Source organism: Vidua chalybeata, chromosome 6 (genome assembly GCF_026979565.1).
Source record: "Vidua chalybeata isolate OUT-0048 chromosome 6, bVidCha1 merged haplotype, whole genome shotgun sequence".
Lineage (NCBI taxonomy): Eukaryota > Metazoa > Chordata > Aves > Passeriformes > Viduidae > Vidua > Vidua chalybeata.
Genome location: NC_071535.1, coordinates 53,157,890 through 53,185,196, shown reverse-complemented (window position 1 = coordinate 53,185,196; position 27,307 = coordinate 53,157,890). Strand labels below are relative to the sequence as shown.

The 27,307-nt window shown below is 37.0% G+C and overlaps 1 protein-coding gene across 2 annotated transcripts in view; it reads left to right on the top strand.

The window, feature by feature from the left end:
• The window catches only part of NELL1 (neural EGFL like 1), a 291,050-nt gene that overhangs the window by 66,047 nt on the left and 197,696 nt on the right, over positions 1-27,307 (top strand). For both annotated transcript variants that reach the window (XM_053944628.1, XM_053944627.1), the window contains exons 8-12: positions 559-693; positions 1,533-1,635; positions 4,915-4,988; positions 11,193-11,292; positions 20,052-20,180. In XM_053944628.1, coding sequence (XP_053800603.1) covers positions 559-693; positions 1,533-1,635; positions 4,915-4,988; positions 11,193-11,292; positions 20,052-20,180 — 541 coding nt within the window. The remainder of the gene's footprint in view (positions 1-558; positions 694-1,532; positions 1,636-4,914; positions 4,989-11,192; positions 11,293-20,051; positions 20,181-27,307) is intronic.

The following is a 27,307-nucleotide window of genomic DNA, read 5'->3' as shown; positions in this document are numbered from 1 at the left end:
CCTTGCTGGAAGTCAAAAAGGTTCAAGCTTGGCTTTGATTAAAGTCAAGAAAAATCAAGCACTTGACTTCATTTATGGACTAAGCAATCTGGTTTATTTACATCATGGATTTATACAGACAGGGATACTTTCATGAATCACAAAATTTTCCCATAAGTTTTGATTTTTTTTTTTTTTAATTTCTAGTATTTATTTTGCCAGAAAAAAAAAATTGAACAGAGGCCAGTTATTTGTAGGGGCAGGGAAGGAATGCATGTACTTAACTGCTAAATATTAAGCTTCTGTTTCTGTTGTAACAACAAGGAGTGTTCAGAGCTAGCCACAAGCCCAGGGTTTTCTCCAGGAGCATGGTTTCTCCACTGAACATAGTTGGGATGACCATGTACTAACTCCATCAAAATCTGAGGAATAGGGTTAGTTTTTACCTGATTTTTTGGTTCAGTGTTTTGAAGGTTGTGGTCAAAGTTGGTTTTGCTAGAAATAAGTGTACTGGTTTTTGATTTTTTTAAATCATGTGTTTGAATTGCAGAAATCTCATCAAGTTAATTTCATTTATAGTTAAATTATGCAGAAACAAGACTGAGTCAATTGGAAGACTGCCATTGTGAGAAGACTTGTCAAGTAAATGGATTGATCTACAGAGACAAAGACTCATGGGTTGAAGATGATCACTGCAGGAATTGCACATGCAAAGTAAGCATTTCTGAAGAGTTTGAAAGCTAGGATCTACTGAAAATGTGAAAATGGCCTTTGAATACATAATGTTCACTCTGAGAATTACTGTGTTTTTAGTATGTGTCTAGTGGCAGCACGGACAATAGAGAGGAAAATGGTAAAATAAATAAAATTTTGACATTCCTTATTTGTATGCTTCATACATAAAATCTGCCTTCCCTTGGCAATGCTTTCTTATTTGTTCTAATTATAGCTGTGAGGACTTTGTGGTCTTGGGGTGAAGGAGTGGCATTGTCTGTGTTTGGTTTGGAATTGTTTTCACTGCAGTAGCTTTTTCAAAAAGGAGGCTTTATCTTAATAGTATTCATAGATGCTTAGTTGCATCTTGCATGGTAACAACTTGCAGATTCGTTTTCAGCATTTATCAGACTGAAAAATACAAGGGACAGAAAGAGGATTAGTATGCAAAACTTGTATCTTTGAAATTATTTGATAAATATCTGAAGAGAGCCTTTGTTTGCTCAGGAAAATAGAAGCCTGATTGTTAAAAACTCAGTGATGATAGGGACAGCATACAGAAAGTAGGGCTTATGTTCTTGACTTGTGTTTTCCAGTTAACGTATTTTTGCTCTGGGTTTGGGGGAAAAACCAGTAATATGTATCAAAATACTGAAGGCAGTACACCTTCAGCTGCACTTTGATTAATTTTGTAGTTGGATGGGATTAAATCTGTTACTAAAAGATAAGTTTGTAATCCAGAATGGTGTTTTCATTTACTTAAATAGTTCTTAGTGTTTTGTATAAAATACTCATTGCAGCAGCAGTAGTTGAATTTTGTCCTAAACCCCTTTGCTCAGAGCGGAGTTGTGGAATGCCGGAGGATGTCCTGTCCCCCTCTGGAGTGTCCTCCTGATGCTCTCCCTGTGCACGTGGACAGTCAGTGCTGCAAAGTGTGCAAGGGTGAGTACATCACACAGACCTCGCTGTTTTGCCTTCTATTTCAGCAGGGTTAACCTTGTCCTGCCAGCAGGCACGTTTTGTAATGATTTTCAGAGATCCTGGTAGTTCAGGTAACATGAGTCATAGTGGCAAACATGATTTAGGAAGAAAATAAATAATTGCTGAGACATGAACAAGCATTGCAAATTTCTGAGGTTCTATTTTTACCTATAGCTAGTGTAAAATTATTCATCCTGTTGGGGGTTGGGAAGACTGACTTGGCTCCAGTTGGTATCTCCTCTTGATGTTGAGGAGCATCAAGTCTATGGTGTGAACTTTCTTTTGTGATGAGTAACTAACCAAGCTGTTATCTTTTCGCCTATCTTTTATTTCAAGTTAAAATACTGTTCTTTAAAATAAACATGACAGTATATCAGACCCTGGCTTAGTATCACTGTGTGGAGCCATAGTTTGCTGTAATTAATTTCCAAATAAATTAATGAGAAGAAAGGAAAGCTAAGTACATTTTGTGATTGGTGTTATTATCAGCTTTCAGTTCCTTTTACTGGGAATGAAAGATGTTAAGTAACATTCACAGAAGGAATATTCAATATTTGTTATTTTAATAGTAGTACAAGGAACAAAGACAATTTATGTATGAAAATTTTAGCTGTATACTAATGCCAGTTGTACCTTAAGAAGCACAAATTCTCTTTCCACTGATCTGTTCTGGAAGATGTGTAAACTTCATGCATGAGCTTTTCAATAATTTATTAGGACAGGGATGTTGAATTATTTTAGGATTTATTAGGAAAATAATAACACTTTTTTAGCATTCTGTCACCCTTCTTCAGTCATTGAATTCATTAGTTCCTTGCACAAATATCCTTTAGCTGTGATCTTGCACTTGCTCTTGTTTCTCATGTAATCTCATTTCTCTCGGCTGTATGTCAGCATGAATATTCTGCATACTAAAAGATGTTCATGAACAGAGTACTTGGGTAATAAAGTGGCCATGCTGGCCTGTATTATTTGTCTCAAAATATTTTTATTTGTAACATTGAAAGTCTAGGAAGTTCTTTCATGAAACTGGATGTACGCACAAGAGTCAAAATCTGACTCAAAGAAATTGTAAGGCACGAAATTGTAGATTCAGTGTATACCCTCATGAGTAAACTGTTCCTGTTGTTTGTAATGGGAAGGTGAACAATCAGACTTGCCTTTTGTCAGTGATTGGCACAAACTTGACTCGTTATTCTGACAAGAACTCAGCATGTCAGTCAATGGGAAGAGACGTATGGAAGTTGATTGAAATTGATTGTAAATGCCAGCTCCTTGACAAAATGATGTGCTAGGACCACAGTCAGTCACCTCTAGGTAGATAGTAGTAATTGCAGAGGTTTTCCAAAGAGCTGCACTGCAGGTGTTATTTTCTCTGTGCTTTTTCTATTTAGCTCTGATAGAACTATCAGTTGTAATTTGCTGTCTCTAGGGATTATTGAATGGCTGAGTTATTGAATGCTTTCCCATCTTAGCTAAGGGTTAATGAGCAAAGCTCTAATGTCTGATATGTTAAGGGGTTTAGGCAGTTCAGTTTTGATCCCTGCCACCTTGTGTTAGCATTTAAAATAATATTTGAGAAAAGACTATAATTTTAAATATAATTTTTCTGAATCATATATTAACTTGATTTCCAGTGTGTCCATTCTTTTGTTAGAAGCAGTCATGTCAGGAAAACAGAAAGAAAGAAGGAATGTCTCTATTTCAAATTCTCCTAAAAATAGTTACTGGGATTCCTAATTTAAACAAAGCTTCCTCATCTGAAGTTTTCTTCAGAAGTGAGATCACAACAAGGCAGGCATAAAAACTAGGTCAGCTTTTGAAAAACAAAGAAAGCTAAGATGCCAAAAGGAAGACACCTCTTTTTAAATACTTTAGTGATGATGAAAACTGTGTTAGCCTGAAAATAGTAAATCACTTTTTTTTTTTAAGAAACGAGCATTTTCACAAAGAGTCATTAGAAGCAAATTTATGTCTGAAGGTTCATGAAGATTGATCTAGCAGTCTCTTCTGCTTAAAATTTGCGAATCAATCTGACTGTGACAGTTGCTGCTGTGGAGCTATTGGCATCACCTGTAATGGGGACACACCTGTGAGTGCTTCCTTTACCTGGGCACTAAGGAGGGAAATTCAGGTAAAACAGTCCTAGACAGAGCGTGATAGATAGAGTTTTAGCTTTCCTTTCAGGGTCACAGGTCAGACTTTTAGTGGCCAAGTACAGAAAGAGCTGAAATGCTACAGCAGAAAGTTATTTTATCAGTGTTTAACATCGATCTAGTTTGTAATGTAGGGCGCTTTTATAGTGGATACTTAATTTGTGTGAGATTGTAACAGTCCAGCTGCTCTCTTTAATTGATGGATTTACTGTCCTTCTCTGGAATTGGAATTTAGACATGTAGTTGCATGGGGACTGTAATAATTCTGGTCATAATTGACCAAGCTGTTTGCTGCTGTGGCCCTGATGCCCGTTGCTTTCTTCCTGGTGGCAGTAGTCCCAAGCTAGGTGACTTTGCCGTGAAGTGAGTGAGGAATGATCACGTGTTCCAGTCTGTTGGTTCATTTGTGGAGCCACTTATCTTTGGCAGAAGGGTCAAAACTTCATACAAGAGTTTTGCAGTAGGAGTTCTCAGTTTCCTGGGAAAATCCTACATATTTCATGTGTGCCTGAAGAATATTTTCCTGAAACAGATTTTTGCAGTTTGTTGATTCATTAGTCATTCACTGCATTCAATCTGTTTGTGCAGTCCTCCAGTAAGGTGAAGAGTTCACCTTTGTGCCCACAAAAAATGTGAAGGCTTAATTGAAATCTGTGCTTACATTATTCTTGTAATGAACTGGATGCTAATAAATGTCTCCAGTTCTTGAAGTGAGTCATGAGGACCTCTAGTAACACAAATACTGTAGCTACACAATGTTGGTAGTGAAAATATTTTCTATTGAGTGGGGTTATTTAGTCCAGGACATATTCTTTATGCTCCAATTCCCTCTCTTTAGTTTGGGTAAAGAGGCTACTTTCTCTTAAAATGAATTTATTGTTTGTTACTGTGTTTGTAATTATATGACTGATAAAATGACTGACTGACTTCTAATGAAAGCAAAATGAATCGTGTTTTTAATGTATTGATATTTTTTTAGTGTATGTGAATACTGGTTTTACTTCTTTGTTATACCTTGCATTTATTTGCTGCTTAAATACTGATTTGATTAATTTTTAATCTCCCTCCTCCTCTCGAATTACAGCAAAGTGTATCTATGGAGGCAAAGTGCTAGCAGAAGGTCAACGAGTATTAACCAAGAGCTGCAGGGAATGTCGAGTAAGTTTCAGTTGTATAAACCTTTCCTGTTTTTAAATGTATCTGTGGTGTTCAGAAGTGACAGTGAAAAGTTAGTGAATTTCTTTAGGCTTCCTTCATGCAAATGTGACATCTGTTGTCTTGAAAAAGGTGACCTTGAAGTCATTGAAAGCCACAAATACGAAAACAAGGCAGGAATATGACTCTTGCAGGATAAGAAAAATACGGGCAAAATTATTTGGAAGAATGTTTTCTCTTATCTCTGCTTTCATGAGCTTTAGAAAAAAGTAACAGCCTCTTGAGCAAATTACTCACTTCAGCCAAATTGCTAAAATTTGAAGCAACTATCTTGTTATATTATGTGAGTTACTCTATATTTTTCCTAGTATTGTTCAAACTATATATAACTCTTCTAATAATTGAGGTAAATTACAGGATACTGGAGTGGACTGGATTCTTTTTGGCAAATTCATGACATTTGGACTATGATAGCAAGTATTTAAGAGCACAGGTGAATGGAGGCTGTGTTAGGTCAGTTCAGGGAGTGTTGGTGAATGTGCATTGGAAAAGATTACAGTGATCTGGTTGTTGTGCTTGGAGCTCAGTGTATGGAGTAGCAATTTTATGTTCACTAATGGAAATGGACAATAGCTGTTTACAAATGTTGTGAAAACAACTTGTTATGCAGAATTACTTTGCTATTGTTACTGTAGAGCTGTATGGGGTGCTCAGCACTGCATATACAAATACGTGGGCAAGGTTGTTGCCTTGGAAGGCAGACTAAAATGCCTGTTATTTATAATATGACATAGAATGTTTATTTGAGAGTGGAAGTACATTTATAAAATGAGAACAGGAGTTTTTTCATGTTAAAGTGAAACCAGAGAGGGTGATCTGAATTACATCTGTGGAACTTCACTGTGCTATAAATAAGAGTGTTATATTCATCATTAGGAGTATGATAATTCAGGAAGATGAAAAGCAAATACCAACTATCAAATATCTGTCATTAGGAATGAGTAAAAGAATGAAAACAGCTTTTGTATTTTGCTTATTGTTAAAAGGAAAATGATATGGCAATGTTAATTACAGTAACATTGCAGTTGGTATTTGCATCTTAATTGACAGTATTGGTAAATATTCAAAATGGCATCTGTGAATGTTACACCATAAAAATTTTTTTTGATGCATTCCTTCAGGAAAACCCCAACAAATGGAAGTTCTGTCCACAACTGTGCTTCAACAAAACATTAAACCTCACTGGCCTGGGGAGAGTTTTTAAGAGGGTGCTTGCATCTGTTTCTGTAGGCTGGTGTGTCTGTGCAGGAGGTTCATTCAATATGTCTTCAGCATGACCTCCTAAGTCTGACCTACTTGTCTACTGCCTCAGTTAGGAATGCTCCCTAGATGAAGGATAAGTCAAACTGTGGCTGTGTCATTTTTCAATGAGGATGAGTCAAACTGTGGCTGTTTTCTGTCCCATGTGGACAGGGTGTTGTATGAAAAGGAGGGACTTTGTAATAGGGGAGGACCATACAAAATTTAATATGGTTTAATTTTTCAGACTTGAAAAACTGACATCAAGTTTCAAAAGCTGCTGATCCATGAAGGAATACAGTGGAGGGTACACATCTACTGTCAATGTTATAGTGTTGATAAAGATGACTTAAAAATCTTAGTGTCTGTAAAGGAGGATATATTTGTAAGTGGAGTAACGTCAAAAAGATTAACTTGAAATTTCACATTTCGATTTCTATTTGAAGATAGTTTCTGTTTTCTTTGCATAGGTACTGATCCAAACTTAAGAGACTTTTAACTTGTATTGATTTTTCCATCTTAAAAAATAAGACTACTACTGATGGATCCAGCTAGATCAAAGATTTTCTTTATCAGGCTGAGAGACCTTTTTTTTAATTTTTCAAAAGTAATCCAGACTAAAAATATTTATGATGCACATCCTCTTAACCATAAACACAGATGTTATTCATGAACAACATTCCCAGCTGGAATCATACCCACAAACCCTCTTTAGATGAATCTACAATGACAAAATGAGCACACAGGTATTTCTAACAATCACAGAACAGTTCAGATTGGAAGGGACCTCTGGAGGTCATCTTGTCCAACTATACTGCTTGAGCAGGATTTCCTGGAGCCAGTTGCCCAGGACCATGTCCAGATGGCTTTTGTGTATCTCCAAGGAAGGAGACTTCACAGCTTCCCTGGGCAGCCTCACACTGCAAGAGTGTTTCCTGCTGTTCAGATGGATGATGTTCCTGCTGTTTCACTTTGTGCCCGTGGGCTCTGGTTCTGTCACTGGGCACTGCTCAGAAGAGCCTGGCTCCATCCTCTTGGCACCTTCCCTCTGGGTATTTATATGTGTCTGTAGGATCCCCTCTGAGCCTTCTCTCCAGCCTTTCCTCCTGTGAGATGCTCCAGTCTATTATTTATCCTCATGGTGAATGGCTGATCTCTCCCAGCTTTTCCATCTCTCTCTTGTGGTGAGAAGGCCAGAAAATACAAGAGTATATGAGCTTTTGATAACTGCACTTTTCTGCATTCTGTAAGTGTTTGTTTTTTTTGTTTGTTGGTTTGTTTAGGGTTTTTTTTGGGGGGGTTTTACTTGTATGGTGATGTGGGCCATTGAATGTCAATGGAAAGATTTTTATAACTTTTCTTGGAGTGGGAATTTGCAGTTGATCAGCTGCCTGTGAATGACATGATGCCTGTTCATAAACAGATGACATGCTTGACAGCAAAGGGTACAAAAATAAATGCCTCTTCATTAATGCTGGGAGCAGGCAGTCACAGTGTGCCATACAGGATGGACAGGGGCCGCAGCTTTCAGGAAGGTTGACTAAAAAGTTTTTGTAAAGATAAGGAACAATGTGCTTCTTCAGAGTGACAACTAAGGCTGCTGTTTGAAACTGTGTCCTAAGAGACTGATCAATACCAGCTTGTTGTGGCTTAGGAGTGATACTCCTGGATGAGGTGCTCTCACTGAAACCATGTCTCTCACTTTCCTGGGTGGGATGGAGAGGAGAACTGGAGGCACAAAAGGGAAAGGTCATGGGTTGAGATAAGAACAGTTTACTGGAATCAGCAAGGACATAAGAAAATAAACAGCCACAGCAATAATAGTAATGACAAAGGGTACAGGAAGAGGTGATCAATTCACAGGGAGCAGCAAAACCCAACTGCTCCCTCTTGACCCCACCAACCCCACCTCAGACTGAGGTGGTGTAGAATAACATCCTGTCCTGGCCATGCCCCTCCTGGCTACTGCAGAGATCAACCCTGTCTTGTCCAGAATTAGGGCAGAGATAAATTCAGGCAGGAAAAAAACCCCCACCAAAATAGCCTTATCTTAAATGTTGCAAATAATTCTCAAAGCTGATCATGTGAGATGAGCTGTTTGTTGTTCAGATTTTCAATGCATCTCACTGATTAGGCTTACAGCCAATCCTTTTTTTATGTACTTACTTGATAATTACAAGAAATTTAATTATCATCTTGTAAATTTTTGACTCCAGATCTCATTCTTTGTGGATTGTATGTCACAACTGAAGCTTGATATATTTATTCCAGAAAAAATGTCTTTTTGACATCTACTTCTATTCACATTCTATGATGGCTACATATGTGAATTGAATATAAAAAGGAATAATTTTTCGAAGACTGCCTGAAGCAATAATTCTGAAGTGTGAACTCTTCTTACTTATCTCAGTGGATAAAATCTGAAATCTGATTATGATAATTCTTATAATTGGATCTATACTAGTTTATAACAAATTGATTTTAACCCAAAGAATACTCAACATAGAAATGTTTTAATTGTTTTAAAACGTAATTACAAATAAGTTTAATTTGTTTTCCCAAGATGCAAATTCTGCAGAAAATAGAAGACTTAAGGAAATAAAATCTTACTGTTGTTAAATTAATGGAATTCTCAATTTGTGTTGTTTAATCTCCTTGTGAGTCACTAAAGAAGCAGTAACCTTGGAATAAATTTGTCTTTAGCTTTTGACTCATCCTGACACTTATTTGACTTTCATACCATTTCTTGCCATATTTTTCTGGCCAGATTTATTGTCAGTCAACAATTTTTGTTGGTATGCTGACATACTTTATTCTTTGTTCTGTAATTGTCCTGTCTGAGCTTAAATAGGCAATGAGTTACAGCCAGAGCTTTTCTAGCTGGTTGTTTGATAACGTGATAGTAAGTGATGGCTCAGTGTCTGGTACTTCTATCACTTTTGATCCTGCAACTGCACAGAGAACCGTGAAGGATTCTTCCCTTTCCCTTGTGGAAGTGAGATCAGGAGGAGACCTAACGCCTCCGTTAACTTCACTGTTCTTGTGGCCACTTGCTCTGATGATGTGTGCCCTCTGTGCTGCTGTAGGGATCTGCTTTTTCTTACAAAAAATGAGAAAAGCAGATGCCTGTGGGTTTTTTTTAGCATTATTCACGACAGCAACTTGTGCAACTTGTAGTAAAGGCAATTGGCCCTGCTTAGCCTGAAGAGTGTAATGTCAGGGGCAGTGACGGGCAGCGATTACAGAATGGTCAAATTTGCATTCCCTGTGTCAGCTGTAAGTCCTGCAAGCTGCTGGGCACCTCGGCCACATCATTTGTGCCTTGTAGACTCAGCAGGCATTTCCTAAGTGTGCAGGGCAGCTCGAGGCTGTGAGATCTCCTTCTGGAGCCTGGAGGGGCAGAGCTGAGTTGGTGTGGTGAGGTGAAGTGGCAAGGCTGATGACCAGCAAAGTTTTTTACCTGTGTGAGCCTGTGCTTTGGTGTGGTGTGGCACAGTGTTGTGTAGCTATGAGAGCAAGCTTCTGCACTGGATGGTTCTTCATGCAGGGTGGACTCATAGGTAATTTCAATATCCTCTGTTCAAAGTCATGTATCTGGTCCTTCAGATTATGAAAATGATCACTTTAATGAGGTTTTGTCTATTTTTTGATATTGGTTTTCCTCTGCTTTCCTAGCCCTAGATATGTTTGGATCATATTTTATACTTGTCTCTGCAAACATGATAGCTGGAAAATGAAATTTCTTTATTTGAGGAAAGCAGAAATTCTTATTCCACATTTTTGCTCTGCCATCTGAGATATCATAAAAATTTTTCTGGGAGGAGTGAGGACTAGACTGATGTTAAAAAGGTGTTTTGGCAACATAGCAGGCTGCCTACTTTCATAGTGGAGTTTCATAGCTTGGAAAATGAGATTACTCAGGTGTGGACAGTCCTGTGGGGTAGTTACTGTAGTTCCTACTGAGCAAAAATCCTAGTTGTTAATTTTTGCTCCACTTGCTAGTTTTCAGTGGTGGCATAGCTGCAGAAGGGGTGCTGAACAAGTAAATCATGGTATGAAGAAGGCTGGAGGGGGGGGATAAGGTAAGAGGAGGTTATTTTGGGACAAGATTTTAAGAAACAGTAAACTAAAGCACTGGAGAGCTGTTTGGTCTGGAGATGTAGTGAGGCTGATCTGCTGGATTGGAGAAGATGGAGTAAAATTTGGTGGAAAAATCTCCCCATGAAGTCTCTATGTCTATGATTACAGAAAGTTCTACCAGCATCTAGACCTCCTACCACAATCTTATTCTAAATCTAGAAATCAAAATCATAGCAATGTCTTTAGCTTGATTTTTACACAGCAGTTTCTGTAGGGATCTCTCAAGATGAGCTTTCTTCTCTGAAGGATCTAACTTCGGAAATAAAGTGATCAGTAATTCTAAAGAACAGACTCTTGTCATTGGACATGACAGAACAACACAACACTTGAAAATCCTGGTCTTGCTATGTAAATTGGAGTTGCATAACTTATCAGTGAAGTATGTGGACTGTGAAATAAGAAGAATAAAGCTCAGATTTGCAGAAAGCAGGAAGACTATCTTTAAGCTGGAATGAAATTCTTAAATTCCTTCAAATACTTGGAAAGAAGACAACTATACTTTGAGACTACATATTTGGTAAAACTAGCTTAGAATTTTGAACTTGAAGTACCTGTCTTTTAATTTTTTTTTCAAGCTGGGCAGAGAAATGCACAGTAGATTATTCTAGACTTGATGTTATGGTGGAGCAAATAAATTTAACTTACTTCTTGCTAATTTACCAGGGTTGTTACTGGAGATTACTAGTGCTGTGGATGGAAAAGTATGTGATCCTTGCTACTGCATGTATTTTCACCAATGTATTTTTTTTAAATGTTGTTTATTTTCAGAATGGAGTTTTAGTAAAAGTGACAGAGACCTGTCCACCACTGAACTGCTCAGAAAAAGATCATGTTCTTCCAGAGAACCAGTGTTGCAGTGTTTGTAGAGGTAAGCCAGCTTGTAAGGAATATAAGTTGTCGGTTCAAGAGGGGAATTGAAAGGAGCAATTCCTTTTTAATGAGATATTAAGTACCTCTATAAGTATGGTTCTAAAACCAGACTGTGATACTCCTTTGGTTAGAAGACTTACCAGATATAAAGCTGTAATTGCACTGAATTAGGCAGGAGGAGGGAGAAAAGGAAGAGCTGAAGGATAAAGGAACCATTATCTCCTAAACATTCCTATTAAAAGGATGTTTTATTTGAAAAAGAAATATATTTTGTTGCTTAAACCTGCAACTGCAGGGTTTTGAAAGTGTTTTTTCAAGGCCTCTATTTTAAAATCTCAAAAATAGCATTAAGATTCTAGTTTGATGGCTCTTAGGAGGCTGATTTGGATCTGAGCACTCTCAGGACTAATTTATTAATTAAGCTGGACAATGAAATAGTACCACTGCAAAACAAAAATTAAAAAATTAATTCTAGAGCCCAGAACCTCATTTTTCCTCCTTCCAAGAGATATTTATATGCAAGTTCCTCTTCCTTTCAGCCCTGTAAGTCCTGACTGTAGGCTGGACCACACTGAACAGGCAATAACTAAAATCTTAATTGAGGAAATCCCCTTAAAATAGGAACGTGCAGGTATCACAAGGTCAAGACTTGAACAAGCTTTCTTTTTAAAACGTGTTCTAATAAGTGAATTGCTGGGTGAATAATCATTCCCTATGTATTGTATCTCTGTTCCTCATCTCTCCCTTGGTGCTGAGTCTCAGTTGTGCTTAAGGGGAGCCTGGTCTCTCAGGACTCACATGTCAGCCTTTAGTGATGCACCTCAGAAATTCAAGCAAGAGGTGTGCCAAATGAGCATTAGACATTTGCAGGCTTAGATGGTTACTGAGGTCTGCTGGAATATCTGGAACATTTGTCTTGCCTGCGTATAAATTCCTCCAGTGCCATTGCAGATGGCAATGAAGGGGCTCCGAACTTCTCCCTCTGCCAGTAAATTTTAATTAGTAAATATGCATGGTTAAATATTTACTTAGGCCTTGAACTTAAAAACACATGCATGTGGTTGCAGGGACCAGCATGTTTGAGACTCTCCCTGTTGGGTCATGGTCTAAGAATATACACATTAATTTTTTTAGTAGTTTCTAGAAACATCTGCAACTATTTAAGCAAGCAGTAAATGTTGCTTCTCTGTCCCTCAGAGGGCTCAATGTCTTAATGATACTTCTTAACAGATGGCCCAGTTTGATGTAGTGCAGTACTGAAAAAGAATGTATTCATTATGAATAGGATTAGAAATATGAAAGCTTCAAAGTTGATGGAAGATAAGTTCCATAATTATTCACTTCCATATTATTGTTAGTGATAGGTCCTCTTTTTAGATACTCATTCCCAAACTGCCTTCATTATTTATAATATAAGATGAATATGTATATTTATGTGATGATCTCTAGAAGCAAGGGAAGAAATTGTTTTTCCCTTCCCAGGAATTCTGGCACATAATGCTTTCAATTTGACACATTAAACTTTAAGTTCTGCTTTAGCTCACTGCTAAACCAGTACCTCCTCTTTTTGTATTTCATCATGGCTTTTTAAAATTCTTTTGAAAATGATGCCTAAAGATATGATTAATTTTGTCAACTTTACAAAGGCATAAATTCAAATTAGCACTCATAAGTTTCTTTTTATATCTTGAAGTAGAATATATGCTGCTTGACACTTCGCTTTGGTTGCATGCACCCTAAAGTAGTAGTATATAATTTTATCGTGTGCTGTTGTTAAAAATGGATATTTATTAAGAATTCCTTATTTGGTATGGGTTTTATCAAGTAAACAGGTGCTCTCTGTTATGGCAAGCAGGCCACAGTTTCTGATCCTGTCCTGTGCCAGCATATCCTTTACTGGGAAAGGATAGATTGCTTCTCTTGTTTGCAAAACTGACTTCTTTCAGAGACTATATTCAGCTTGTTTTTCTCCAAGCCAAAGTAATAAGGAAGACATATTGTAATAACTGCTGTCCTGAATAAGCAAAATTATTTGTTGTAAAGCCACACGGATCATTTGCACATCATATGCAAATTTCACATTGTATGTATGATGATGCAGTTAATTTGTTGCATTAGTCCTTAGCTAAGCCTTAAGTTATTCAACAGGATATTTAACAAGCATTTACTAGCAATGTTAAATAAGAATATTATTTCTGTGTTTATCAGTGTGTGTTAGTGACTGCCAGGTTCTGGGCTTTGTAGCAGTATGTGTGTTTTTAGTATTTGTAGTTGTAGAAACAGAAGACTTCTACTGAATTTCAAGTTCTGTAGAATTATAGAATATATTTGCTGAATTGGGCAAGGGTGACAGGTTTGCATCTTGTGCTTTTCTAGCTGCAGCAAAGGAATTTCCATTTAATGAAAGGATAAATATGAGGTGATCAGCAGAAGGAAAGAAAAACACAGAAATACAAAGTCTTCATGATGCTGTGGTATGAGACTGTACCCTCCACAGCAATCTCTGTAGTACTTACCACAATAATAGATGAGTGCCATAGGTTATGCAGGGTAAAACATAAATCTGTGGTGTTTATGGAGATGGAAATTATGAGTCAGCAAAGAAGAGTTGAATACTGTTGTGTACAAAGCTGGTGGGCTTCCTAGATAGTCATTATTGTTTGTAAATGGTAGGAAAAATAAGGACAGCAAATAATGCCTGCTCTTCTTCAGGCTTGCCCCATGAGTTTATAGTATAGCAGAAGGTAATAGTATACTGCTAAGAAGCAATTTCTAGATTTCAGGGAAGTGGTTGTGTGAGGTGTACAGCAAGGTGAGAGTAGTATGGAAGAGCTCTGCTTTAAAATGACAGTTTATTTTTGTGATTTCATGTACTGAATGCATAAATGGACCTCACCACATCTGTATATGGGATCTGTCCTTGGCTGTTACATAGAGTATATCCAGTTTTTCCTTTCATCTCCATGCTTTAATATAAATGTCTGCTTAAACTATGTGGCCACTTTATACTTTCCAGCAGGACAATGTGGTGTTATTAAACTGTCTTTTAGACTTACAGAAAATTTAGTTAATTTTCAAGTTTCACAAAGAATCGTGTCACAAAATACATTTTTTGCTACTTTTGAGAATCAATCATTTTTCTTACAGCATGCCTGCTACATTTTTTTATAGCCCAGGGACAAAACTAATACAAAAAATAGTGTCATGAAAGTGTTTTATTGTTCCCTTTAGCTGTTTTTCTCCTTGCCAAAGACAGTGTATAATTTTGAAAGAGTGGATTTTTTTTTCTCTTTTGCATGAGTGATTCAAATAATTCAAAAGTTCATGAGAGAATTTTTATGTTGTTATGCTCACAATTTTAAATACGTAAAAATAGCCTTAACAGCCTTAGCAACTTCAGATGAGCTCTTCTTAAAAGAAAGAGTGTGATGAAATAATGAAATAGTGAGAGTGGTTTTGTTTCTAGAGAAAATAATTATTTGCTGTCCTGTAGTATGGTGGGATTGATGGATTTAGATTGCCTGCTGACACTCGTTAGGAGGAAAGGGAGAATCTTCTTGATGAGGTGAAGCGTACATTTTACAGCAGGGAGCAGCATTTAATTCTAAAATTTAATTCTATAACTGGGGCTTCTGCCACCTTTCTTTGTGCTGCTTTGTTTTGTTTTGGGAAGGTTTTTAGTTTTCCAGTTAGAGGGTGAGAAGGCTCTTCAGTTGTGCATGTTTCTCATCTCTTCCTGCCTGGCTGTGAAACTGCGATTTGACTCTTCAGAAATTGAATTTTTCCCATTTATTGCTGTGAGGTAGGAGTTATTTCAAGGTTTTAGATTTATTAAGATTTAATGTCAGATGATAAATATGAATTAACTTATTTCTAAACATAGTTGTAGCACTACTTAGGATTTAGAAGAGCTTTGTATCTGAAAAAGAAGAAATTTTTTTAAACTTGTTAGCCTGTCTAGTTACCATTATTCTATTGCACACAGATAAGCAATGTGTAATAAGCTCTGCATTCATAGAGCAGCTTGACAGAATGTATGAAGTTGCTGTTTTATGTCAGACCACTGAGTTCTGTGATCACAGTCTCTGGGGGTGTAAAAGCTGCTGTTCAAAGTGCTGCTTTGCACATGACTCATTAAAAACTGATTGAGATCATGGAAAGACATAATTGGTAAGGCAAATTTTAACACTCTTCCATGACTTCTCCTTCAGATTTACCTTACATATTTATTTTGTAACTGTGGGGTTAAGTCCTAACTTGGAAAAGTAGAAAAGATTTTGAGATTGAAACTACCTTGGATTTTTGAACATTGATGGTGTTTTAACAGAAGCATTATGACAGGGTTTTTTTTTTTCACATTTAGAGATTTCTTAATATAAAATAGTGAAATGGAGGATACCTTGAAGAGCAAGAGAACAAGGGTTTTACAGTTTTTGATGTGAACAGCTAAGGCTATTGTAAGAAATGTAGAAAACCGTACAGAAGTTACAAGGAAACAAGGAGAGGCACATCAGTGTTGACCATAAAAAAAGTAGGAAGAGATATGGGTCTAAAATGTATTGATTGTAGCTGTAGTCTTGAATGAGTTCTTGCATTTTACAATCAGTAATTAAGCACAATTACCAAATAAGTTAGGTATGTAAAAAACTGGGTGACAGCAGGGAACAGCTTAGTGTGCTGCTCTGCAAAAGCAGGTTCTGGGAACCACGAATTGGAAGACATTGCTTGGAAAAATGAGAGCAATGTTCAGGTGTCCCAAAATGGAATCAATTTTTAATTTGAGATATCTGACTTGGGGCCACTAAGGCTTATCCAGTTGTGCAGTTCCTGATGCTGCAGAAGTGATAGTTTTATGGTAGGATGTGTCTGGTTCTTTTCCTAATTGTCTTAGTACATTTATTAATGGTCATTCTATAGTCAGAATGAAGGAGTAGAAAGAAACTTGTATTTCTTAAGGAAAAGATGGAGCAAAAATTTCAGCAGCCTTGATGTAGGAAGAGAGTAATGTTATCAGAAATGTTTGGGGAATGAAACAGGTCACCAGGCCCATCAAAAATCTAAACACACTCTTCAATATTTAATTCCCCTGGTAGTATATAATTGTGTTTTGAATGACTTTGGAGGGCTGTTGTGCACATTTATGATTGTGTGTGTATGCACAGGGAAGATGGTTTCTGGCATCTGTTCTGAATGCGTTAATCTGTAATTTTAATTCATACTTGCCGTGTCATCTGTACTGGCCTGAAATTAGTTAAGATTATCAGAACTGTTTAAGATTTTCTGTGGTTTTGTTAAGTCGTCTCCAATTGCCTGCTTGCTGTGATGATTCTATTTTAAGCCATTCTTATATTTAGAGAGGAGCTGACTGTCTCAGATATGACTTTGCTGAATATTTTGAATGAATTGTTATTTTTGGCTGAGCAATGGAGATGCATGCCCTCTGCTCTCTCCCACCCATGTGAGATTTAGGGATCCCATTGCAGTATCAGCAAGTGGTTTTGGCATCTCTGTAGGAGATTTAAGGAATTAGGATCTGTAGATCTGTAGGATTTAAGGAATCCTATGAGCCATTTCACACCAAAGAATTAATAAAAATCAGATATTTGGTTCTAAAACTCGTTCTGGAGAGAATTTGGATCAATGTCTAAGAAATCCAAGAACCACGCTTCCTTGATACGCATCTTTTGGCTCTTTTTGTGCTAATTTTGCTTTTTACTGAAAAAAAAAGCAATGGTGTACTTTTTCTGACAGCGGCACAATGAACCTTTGCTCTTCTGTTCTCTCAAATACATTTTTTTCCTGCTGGCTAGCCTTAAATTACAGTTGTTCTGTAAAAGCTTGGTAACATAAAATGTTGTAGCGCCATGTGTACTCTTAGCAGGAATGGCTTCCGCTGTCCACTTACAGAGGTATTGAACAAGTTTGCTGAAATGCTATTGGAAAGTGAAGTGGAGTCACTTCTAGACAGCAGTTTTAACAGATGGGAAACAGTGTTTCACAGGTCTTTTATAATAGTAAGTGCCAAGACAGTGTAGAGGTGTAGTGGATGTTCTGTGATTGTGTATTCCTAATGACAGGAGAAAAATGGAATGTCGTTTAGAGCCTTTATTTTCTCAAGTTACAGAACTGGAGTTACTTTTAAAACTTAATTTTAAAAATTAAATATTGAAATTAATTATTAAAATTATGAAAACTATTATTTAAATATAAAATATATATTAAAATAATTATTTAGATTTTTTTAAATGTGATGCTCTTTTAATAGCTTTCAAGCTTGAAAACCTGATTCTGGATGGAGACTGCTCATATTCGAGTTGATAAAGGAAACAAAAGCAATGCAGATTTTTCCAGAGATTTTTTTAAAAACAGGTGACAGCTCTAGTGGCAAAAAATGGATAGGTAGGGTAGCCATCATATCTACAGATAGGTTCCAGAGGTGGCAAATAAACAATGAAGGATTCACAGGGCTGTGATGTGAAAATTAATCACTGGCTTGTGCTTGGGAAAAAGTGCTGTTAGAGTGGTTGATCTGGGACCTGGGACTTGTGATTAGAGTTAACTCTGAGAAGCCATCAACTTGGCTAATTGTCTTAAATTTGCCATGAGCTGATCATAAGGTAAAATGTTGACTCACTGGGATAAAAAGAGCCTGAAAACATAGAATTTTTGTTGCAGAAAGTTGTACCAGCACTCTTGTAATTAAAACATGCTGAGAAAGATGAAATGTTTTTTACAGGTTTGGATGAGAAGGAAATAGAACTAAATATAAACCAAATACCCTGAGACAGAGTAACAATCCATGTGATCTTTTCATACTGCCTAGCTCAATACACTGCTGTGTTACAGAAGTTCTGCCCCAATAATAATCAAATCAAGCTCATACTGTGTATGAGCTCAAAGGAGAATTATTATTCTAAAGAAGCAGGAAACAGACTAGGATGTCATAATCTTAGGGGAAACAGTAACAAAGAAAATATGATAAAACTTATTGTCTCTTGGATGTTATCTGGAATGCCAGTAGAATAGTAAATCTGTGTGGGGAGCATAAATCAGATGCTGAATGGGTAAGTTTGAGGAGATGGGTTCCAGTGTTCAGTTTCAATTATAAAGGCAAAAATGAGAAGTCAAATACTATGATTGCATAAATGGCTAAAGGAAGTGTATTGGCACCCCGTTTTACCAGTCTAAAATGTACCTCAGCTTGACAAGGCTGGATCTGGAATACTTGAGTTGTTTTTACCAGACTGTGAAATAAGTAAAGACCAGAAAGGATAACTGAAGTTTTCATTAAGGGAATTGGTTCTTTTTCTCAAGCTGGGTTACAATGAAAGAAGGAGCCAGCTGAGCACAAGGAAGATACCTTGGCTGTTAATAAAATGAATTTGAAGTTTAAGTGTAGAATTGGATGTTGACACTTAACAAGCATTAACATTTTTAAAAAATTACCTCAGAACTCAACAGTAGATGATCGGACACATAAGTCTGGAGTGCACTAAGCTGGCACAACCTGAATGCTAAATTAGTAGACAACTAAAGTGTGTGTGTAAAAATGCATTAAAATATGATATCAAAGCAAGAATAGAGACCTGTATCTGGCATTTAAATGTTAGAAGTCCAGGTTGTGTTTTTCTTAGCTGTTTTTAGGGGGTGTTAGGAAGTTTATGATCAATGAATGAGAACTTTTAATTTGCTTCTTTATGACTGGGCAGAACTGGCAGAAACTGTTCTGGTATTCAAATAAGCACAAGCTGGAATATCAATAGATGATGGTATGTGTGGGTTTCTGCTTTTCCTCCTTCCAGGACAGAAAATGGATACAAAATAGGATTTACCAAAATGCCTGCTTATATATCTCAGACAAATAGAAATGGTCTCTTGGATATTAATAGAGAAAATCCATAAAACATACATCAGTGGAGGGAGGAAAAAAAATCCTATTGTCAAATTCTCTAAGTTATTTCTTAACTCTGGTGGAGTGCCTTTAGAGATGAAGTTACAATTACTTTCACTTTAGACTTAAGCAGAGAAAGATGTTGACATGTCTCTGAGAAATACTGAAAATCAGAAAGAAAGAATTTCAGCCACTTGTAGCTGTATAGAAGGAGGTGGGGAAATTCATGCTATTTCTAGAAATGACTGTACAGAATAAAAGAAACTGTTCACAAAGAAACTACTGAGAATTTGTGTGAAGGAAAAAGGAGAGATTAATAAAAATTCTTCTCGATAGAACATGATGCATGGAATAATTATAAACTGTAGAAACAATTGAGCTGGTTTTTGATGACAGAATTACAAGGCAGTGTATGAGGTTGCTTTGACTACTGCTACAGTTTTGTGCAGTGTCTCATTTTGGTCTACTAAAAGTATAATAAGAGAATTTTGAGGGCTTTTTTTCTTATATTACCCTTCATTGTCCTTTTGATGTAAGTTATTTTATTAGCATTGCACTTCCTGACAATCAGGCACTTAATGCTACATTGGTTCAGTAGAACAGTAAAGAATTGTCATTGCTTCCTGCCTTGGAATTGTCTTTTTTCCTGAATAAAACTAATCATACAAATATATTTTCAAAGAAAATGTTTTTTCTGAGAATGAATTGATGGAGAAATCCAAAAAGTCTGTGTGTACCAACTACTTTTATAGAGGGAATTTGGAATGTAAAATGTGTAAGTTTTTGAGTGATGCAGTCAATGTAAATACCTGAAAATCTGAACTAAACATGTTTTTAAAGCCTGTTCCATGTTCCTTGTATTTTAGGCCATAACTTCTGTGCGGAGGGGCACAGGTGTGGTGAAAACTCAGAGTGCAAAAACTGGAACACAAAAGCTACCTGTGAATGCAAGAATGGTTATCTCTCTGTCCAAGGAGACTCCGCATATTGTGAAGGTAAACAAAATATTCGACGACCCATTCCCTGAACAACTTACTCAAAAACATAGTATGAAATAAATGGTAAATGAGTGAATTTCATTGCAAAGTTCAGTTTCATGGTGTGAATATCACAGGGACCCTTTTTGTGTTCATAAATAGGAGTTGAAGGTTACAAGTGGTGCTGGGCCACCCTGTCTGTGGGCGTATTCCATTGTTGCAGTTGTGTCTTTGCACACCATGGTCATGCTATCATGACAAATTTTAAAGCACTTTTTTTCAGACAACAGCATCTACCTTCTAAAATGTTTTTTAGAGAACAGTGTCTTTATAAGATGCGTTAATGTAGGAAGTGGGAATTGTGCAGGCATTTGTGAGAACTGTAAGTGTGAAGGAGTACTGTGGCTCGGATATAAAAATGATGACCTGCAGTCCTTCCTGAAGTACTTCTGTGGGACAGGTACTTTACTGAAATGGTTTTGCTGTGATACATAAGAGACCTATTTCCGAGAAGATTGTAGCAGAGGTAGTTCTGTTCATGTGTTATGCCATCACAGGAATGAATGCAGTGGGAGATTACTCTCCTTTTTGTTTCTCAGTGTTTTCTAGAGCTTGTTATTCATAGCTGTGATGTACTTCTTAAAAAATAAATTGATGATTCAATGTGTACCACATTCCTTCCTGCCTTTGCATTGTGGGTTGGGTTTTTTTAATACTCTTGTATGTCAGGCTGCAATATTTTATTTTTTGACCATGACAGGAAGTTTTTGAACTGCTCTGTAAAAAATATTTCCCTAGATTATTTTTGTAATAGTTCTGGTGATGGAAGGGGATGGCATTTTTGACAAGCTGTTAAAATATAGCTTAAGAATTGAAATACTGAGGACTAAGGACGAAAGAATAAAAAAAGAAGTGTGGATTGTACTTAAATGATCTTGCATTCATAAAAGGGCTTTTTAGTGTATACAAGTGAACAGGATGGCTTGAAATAGCAGTTTATAAATATGTTCAGTAAAGTGCAGCTTTAAGTCTTATGGTATTTAGTAATTTCTCTACAAACATTAATTTGAATGGTCCGTTATATTCGCTTTCAATGACGGGAAAAACAGTTCCCACATGTGTTCTTAAAGGTAGGCAGCAGAGTGTATAGAGAGAAACTTTTTTTTACAAAAAACTGAACAACTCCTTTTTATGTACTACAAGGACTTCTTGGACATCAGAGGACAGGCTGTTATCAGCTATGATACATAAGCCAGTATTAGCTGGGTTCTTTTTTGCTGTTTTAAATAATTACAGTGCTTAGTATTTCTATTTACCTAGACTGTCCCTTTTTTCTTCTGTGGAAAAAATTTAAACATCCTGACCCAAGTGATTTTGGTGATATTGGCAGTACATTAGTGGTAATGATGGTGGAAAAAAGAGCTTTTTAAAATAAATTAGCAGGAATTGCAACATACCTGGGTCTGTGTTGCATACATTTTTGAAAGGGCACATTAAATCCCTGACTTCTGTGTGTGTGAGTGAAACACAAGACAGCAGAACAAGCAGCTGCTTTTGCTGCCAGAGACTGTGGGATAGAGGAGAGTGTTGCTTTCTGCATTTTATGAAATTATATATTTGCTAGAAAGAGTGTAGTTCTCTGGAGGTAACACAGGAAAGAGGCTCTTGAGCAAGGGAGCTACAGACTGACAAATTGATTAGCCAAGAGGTGACTTCTTTCAGCCCTGTGAAGAGCTTCCTTCTACTCCTCAGAACAGCTTTCTGCAGAATTTCTTTTTATGCCCCTCTAACCTCATTCCTCTCATCTACGTGTTTAATCTGCTAAATAGAATAATTTCATAGTTGGCTGTACAATAGTCTCAAATGCATGGTGAAGCTGTGATTTAAACAAATGAGAGCAAAGGCACATGTCTGTAGGTACAGTTTAGCAGGAGGTTGAAATAATATGGATTTTCTTTTACTGTTTTGTATTTGTGTGTAAGGATTAAATACTCAAAACACCTGAGCAACAAATACTAAACATACAAAACACATGTGGAAGCAAGGATGATCTCATGCTCAGCTGTAGCTCTGAATTTGTCTTTGTCTTTGCTAAGCCTTTAAACTCTATATATGTAAGATTACTGTTTCCTTTGGGATGGAAGTTTAAATTATTTCAAACTCGTGATACGTGCTGGTGAGTGGAACCTTAGCTTAGAGTGCTCCAGAGCATTAACTTGGAGCTTTCCAGATTTCTCATCTCTTCCAGTGTACTTGAAGTAGTTGTGCATGTGAATTGTGATGTATAGTATTATTTTACCTTACATAGGATTTTACTGTTATTTCTGCTTGTTTTTACTCGCAGTTTTATCCTGCTGGAGTTCAGCATCATTTTCATTTTGTAAGATCTCTGAAGTATTGTGTTTGAGTCTGCTCTGCTTTTTGATAAGCATTTGTCTCTATTTTAACTTTGCATAGTCACATTAGCAATACAGTGAAAAAAAGAATTAAACAAGATTCTAACTTTTATCGGACAATTGGCATCAACAAATTTGTAAAATAAATAATAAAAACCTGAGAGGCTTTCACTATTCATTCTCAGCAACTACTTTTCAAGTACTTAGAAGCTTCTTATGTCAAGATGTATGTATAAGATAACCACTCACTATATGCATTCCATTTCTGAAATAACAGATGTATTGAGGGAAGACAGTTTCTGAAAGCAAACAAGTAAATGAAGCTTGTGATGAATGAAGGAGATAAGTGGAGATTCTCTGTGTTATATAAAAGCAATATATTTTACTTAAAAACAGAAAAGTTGGGCTTTTTCTGTTTTTCTGACATTTGACTGCTTGTCTTGCATATAAGACATAATTACAGCATTGGTCTTTTGTTAAGAGATGTGTAGAAACATTTCTATTAATCGTGTGGTCTGAGGTTTACCTATAGCTGTGGATACTTAGGCACAAGTGTTGAACCAGTGTCCCTTTGTCACATAGGCATGGATAAATCCTGGGACTCATGCAGGTGAGCTAGCCAAGTCCAAGGCCTGCAGGACCCAAACATTGCAGCTGCAGCAGTGTGTACACTCTTGCAGCTCTGGCTTCTCAGGACAGGACAGATGGATACCTGTGCTGAGCACGGGAAGTTGCATGTGTGTTAGTGCCACGTGGGCAGCAGTTTGTGGCAGAACCAGGACCAAAATCGGGAATCTGTTTGAGTCTGTCTGATGCTGATTGTTCCAGATGTGTTGTGTGATGTGTACAGCAGACCTGCAAATACTTATACTTCCATGTACTTCTTCAGAGCTGAAAAACTCTGCAGTCTGTGACTAATTTGCAAATAATAGGACAGTACTACGAACTAAGAGACAGGAAAGGGTCAGCACGTGGGAGTCTGAAGTTCAGAGATGACAAAGGAAAATCAAGCCTCATCAGCTGGAAGCCAGGGTTGTTGCTAGCTAGCATGCTGATGCTTGCTTTTTAGATAACAGGCAAAGGGCCATCTCTTCTGAGAAGAATTTCTGCTATATATTTCACAGTGAAGGGGAAAAGAATAGTATTTCTCTGCCACATTTAATCTCCCCATTCTTTATTACCTTCTTTGCTTGAAACATTTACAGCCCCTTTCTACCTGCAAAGTTATGTTGGTACAAAGGTGATTTTTACTTTGGTGCTGTTGAGATCTGATCCATTGTGAGTACTGCTAAAACCTGAAGTGGGATAGATAGCACAGGACAAATGCATGCTTCTTCTCACTGACAAGAGTGCATGGAACAAAAAAATCAGTATTAACCTTAGCCGTCCTTTATGCCCCCAAGAAGCATCTCATAGAAGGGGTACATTGGCATACCATAAGGTGTCTTGTCATGTTACACAGCATGTGTTCAGCCAGTGTCATCAGAGAATGGTCTGTGGTAACAGGTGTCATATAAGAAAAGATCCATTCACTAAAGTGGACCTGCAAGATGAATATTCTCATTTTATGACTATATTGTATTCTTTCCCTCTGTACCTAATTATGCTCTCTAGGATGAATCTTGTATGACCTGACCCTCCTCATCTTAGTGCTGTTACATCAGCCTAAAGAGTGATGAATGAAATCTTAACACTTTTGAAAATTTATGCAATTTGTGAACTTGATGGAATGCTCCAGAAGCACATGTGACTTTCAGAAGGAACATGACTCAGTTGCTCTTTCCCTTCTGTGCTCCAAAAGTGTTATTTAATCTGTTGTTAACAAATTATTGCTCATTTCAAAAAAGTCACATAAGCTCTGAAATGCTAGCCAAATTCAGAAAATCTGCCTACTTTGTGCTCTAAGGAAGAGTTATGATAATTTTACTGGGCTTGGCAGATTTTGGGAAGATGAAATAAAGACGAATGAAAGCTTAGGGAGAAAACTGAGTGTTCATTTTCCACTGAGCATGGATCCAAGCATGCAGCATGGGAGCCTGGCAGAATGTCTGCCTGCTTGAAATCTCAGGACTTTGTTGCTAGCTATTGTAAAAATAAAACCATATTTAATTTCCTTGTAATTTTCAAGTACATTCCAGACACTTACAGTGGCCTTTATTGCTTGTAGTTTCTTTTCCTTTGAACTTGATACCACATGTAGTCAGGAAATCCTTTACAGAAAGATAGATACGTAAATATATTGAAAATATCTGTTCTGAAGGTACATTAGTGTAGGTTTTGTCAGAAAATGTTTCTTTTCTGAAAGTCACTTAGGAAAAAACTGACAACACACAGAAGAAGATGGGGTTTTTTCCCCATTATTGCAGAAATCAGGAAAAATTAACCTTTTTAGATTAATGATTTAGTTCCAAATGCAAAGACATAATAATCAACATGCTTTAGTGAGAAAAAAAAAAAGTTTACTTCTGTTGCAAAACATAGTGGAACAAAAAACCTTTAATCATAAAAGGGGGCTTCTGTTACAGTTTTGAAGATGAGAGAGCTTCATAAAGCTTACCTCTAATATTTAATCCTTTGACTCATCGCATTCTGCACATAAATAACTGTTCAGTGTGCAGAACTTTTCTCAAGCCATTTGAACTGAAAAAGAATAAACCCAGTCCTGCATATGGCCCTCAGAGTAGAAGTCTGCCAGTAATCCACTGAGTTTTCACAGCTGGTGTTTTTCTTGCTCTATAAAATAAGGTGAATTTTGTTGAGTTTTCCCCACATCCTCTGTAGTGATTTCACTGCAGCTGTTCTAATTTCACTGCACTGTGGCTTGGGAGGTGACATTAACATTATGTGGTACCATATAAACCTTCTGTGTGGCAGTGATGTATAGCTGTGGTTTTGGATGGGGTCCATTGAATTGACTTCTGGGTCAGCTTTTAATGATAATCCTTCTGCTTGCTGTACTCTCAGAAAACCTGCATCACAAGGTGTCTGCTTCCTGTAGATGTTGTTCTGTGTGCTGTGATAAACTTACATTCTGTGCAGAGGTGTGAGGATACAGATATGTATACAGAACTGTGCACATTTAAGGTGATTTCATGAAGTTCAGGAGTTGGGACAAATATTGATGGTAAATGCACTGATTTTTTTTTCTCTATGCAGAATCCATAGAAAAGGGGAGGGCAGGAGAAGAATCTGAAAATATTACAGTCAAATCATCATCTCTGTCTCAAAGACAACATTAATGGCAGCGGTTCAGTTGGAACAAAGTCCTCATGGGGGTTTTCAAAGCAAAACCCAAAACCACCCCTTCAATGCCAAAACCCCCAAACAACCCCTCCGCATGCTTTTTATAAACACGTAACTCGATGCCAGGTTGCGTTTTAAAAAGTTTTCTTTGAAAGACACTTGTTACCCTACTTTTTAAGATTTCAGTTACCTAACAGTGTCAAATTTAAACTTCTACTATGTAAATTATCATATTTATCAGTGAAAGTAATTTCTCCTGGTGGTATAATACAAATAATATGTTTGTCCTGCCTACTGTTTCCATAGAGAGAGACTTTATTTAAAATTATACCCTTAACCATCACATGAACTCAAAATCATCTTTTATAACATAATCCAAAGGCAAGCACTTGTCAGTTGTTGTCCTGCCTTTGTGGGTATATGGACTTGAATAAGTGAGACTGCAAATTCCTTGTGCTATGAGCTGCTAGTGGAGGAGACTAAATTAAAACCAAAATAGCCCCTTTGCCTCTCAAGTTCATTGGATGGTGGCAAATTCAAGGCAGAGATTATATTCTTGCCAGTGGATAGAAAGATTTCAAGCAAAATACTAAAATTTTTATCCTAAGAAGATTCAAGAGTTTTTTGGAAGGTGATGTATGTGCCTTATATGGGGCTGGATAGAATATTTCTGTTATCAAAGCTGCTTTTATATTTACAAGTTAATTAGTTTAAAATCATATTCCAGCTACAGAAACCTGGAAAGTGGAATTACTTACCATCCCCTGGAGTAACTTTAGTTCTTTTGGTGTAATGTCATGCTGAGATTTATATGAAAATAAATTCTAATTTCTAATAAGGTAACCATATGTTTTGGTGTTGTTGTAATAAAGTGTCATAAATAATTATGGCTCCCAAGGAATTCAGGCTTGCAACTGTCAGTTCTTGTGTTAGTAACTCACATTTGAACAAATTGTAATCATTGCTATTAAAGGAAAAAAAAATCCTCACCCCTTCAGGATGGCAGTGAAAATCCTGCTCTGAAGATGTTGAAATTTTTGTTCACATTAAGAGATTGGGGATCTTGTGTCCCCAAATCTATAAATGTTCTGAGATGTTAGAGTTGCATTCTCCTGAATTGTACAGGATTTAATTTGATAGATGTGTTAATAAAAATCCAGTGCCATATTGTTGGCTACTAATCATAGTAGAATCTGACTTAAAAGCTGACCAGTAGAGAAAAAAATGCTATTGCATGTTCCTTCAGTGTCAGCATAATTATCTTTTTCACTGTAATGGCCCTTCATTGTGTGCAGAGAGCTTCAGACGAGGTTTATCAGAGAATGGCTCCTGTTTAGTGAGGAGGTGCAGAAAGGGCCCCCTTGCTTTCTAAACTCCTTCTCAGAGAGGAGACTGGGTGCAGCTAGATCCAGGCTTAGCACCAGGCTTGGTTAGAGGTTTAAGTCCAAAGGATTTGGTAGGTGTAATTGAACCTTAATATATCTTTGTTCCACAGGGTTAAGGAAG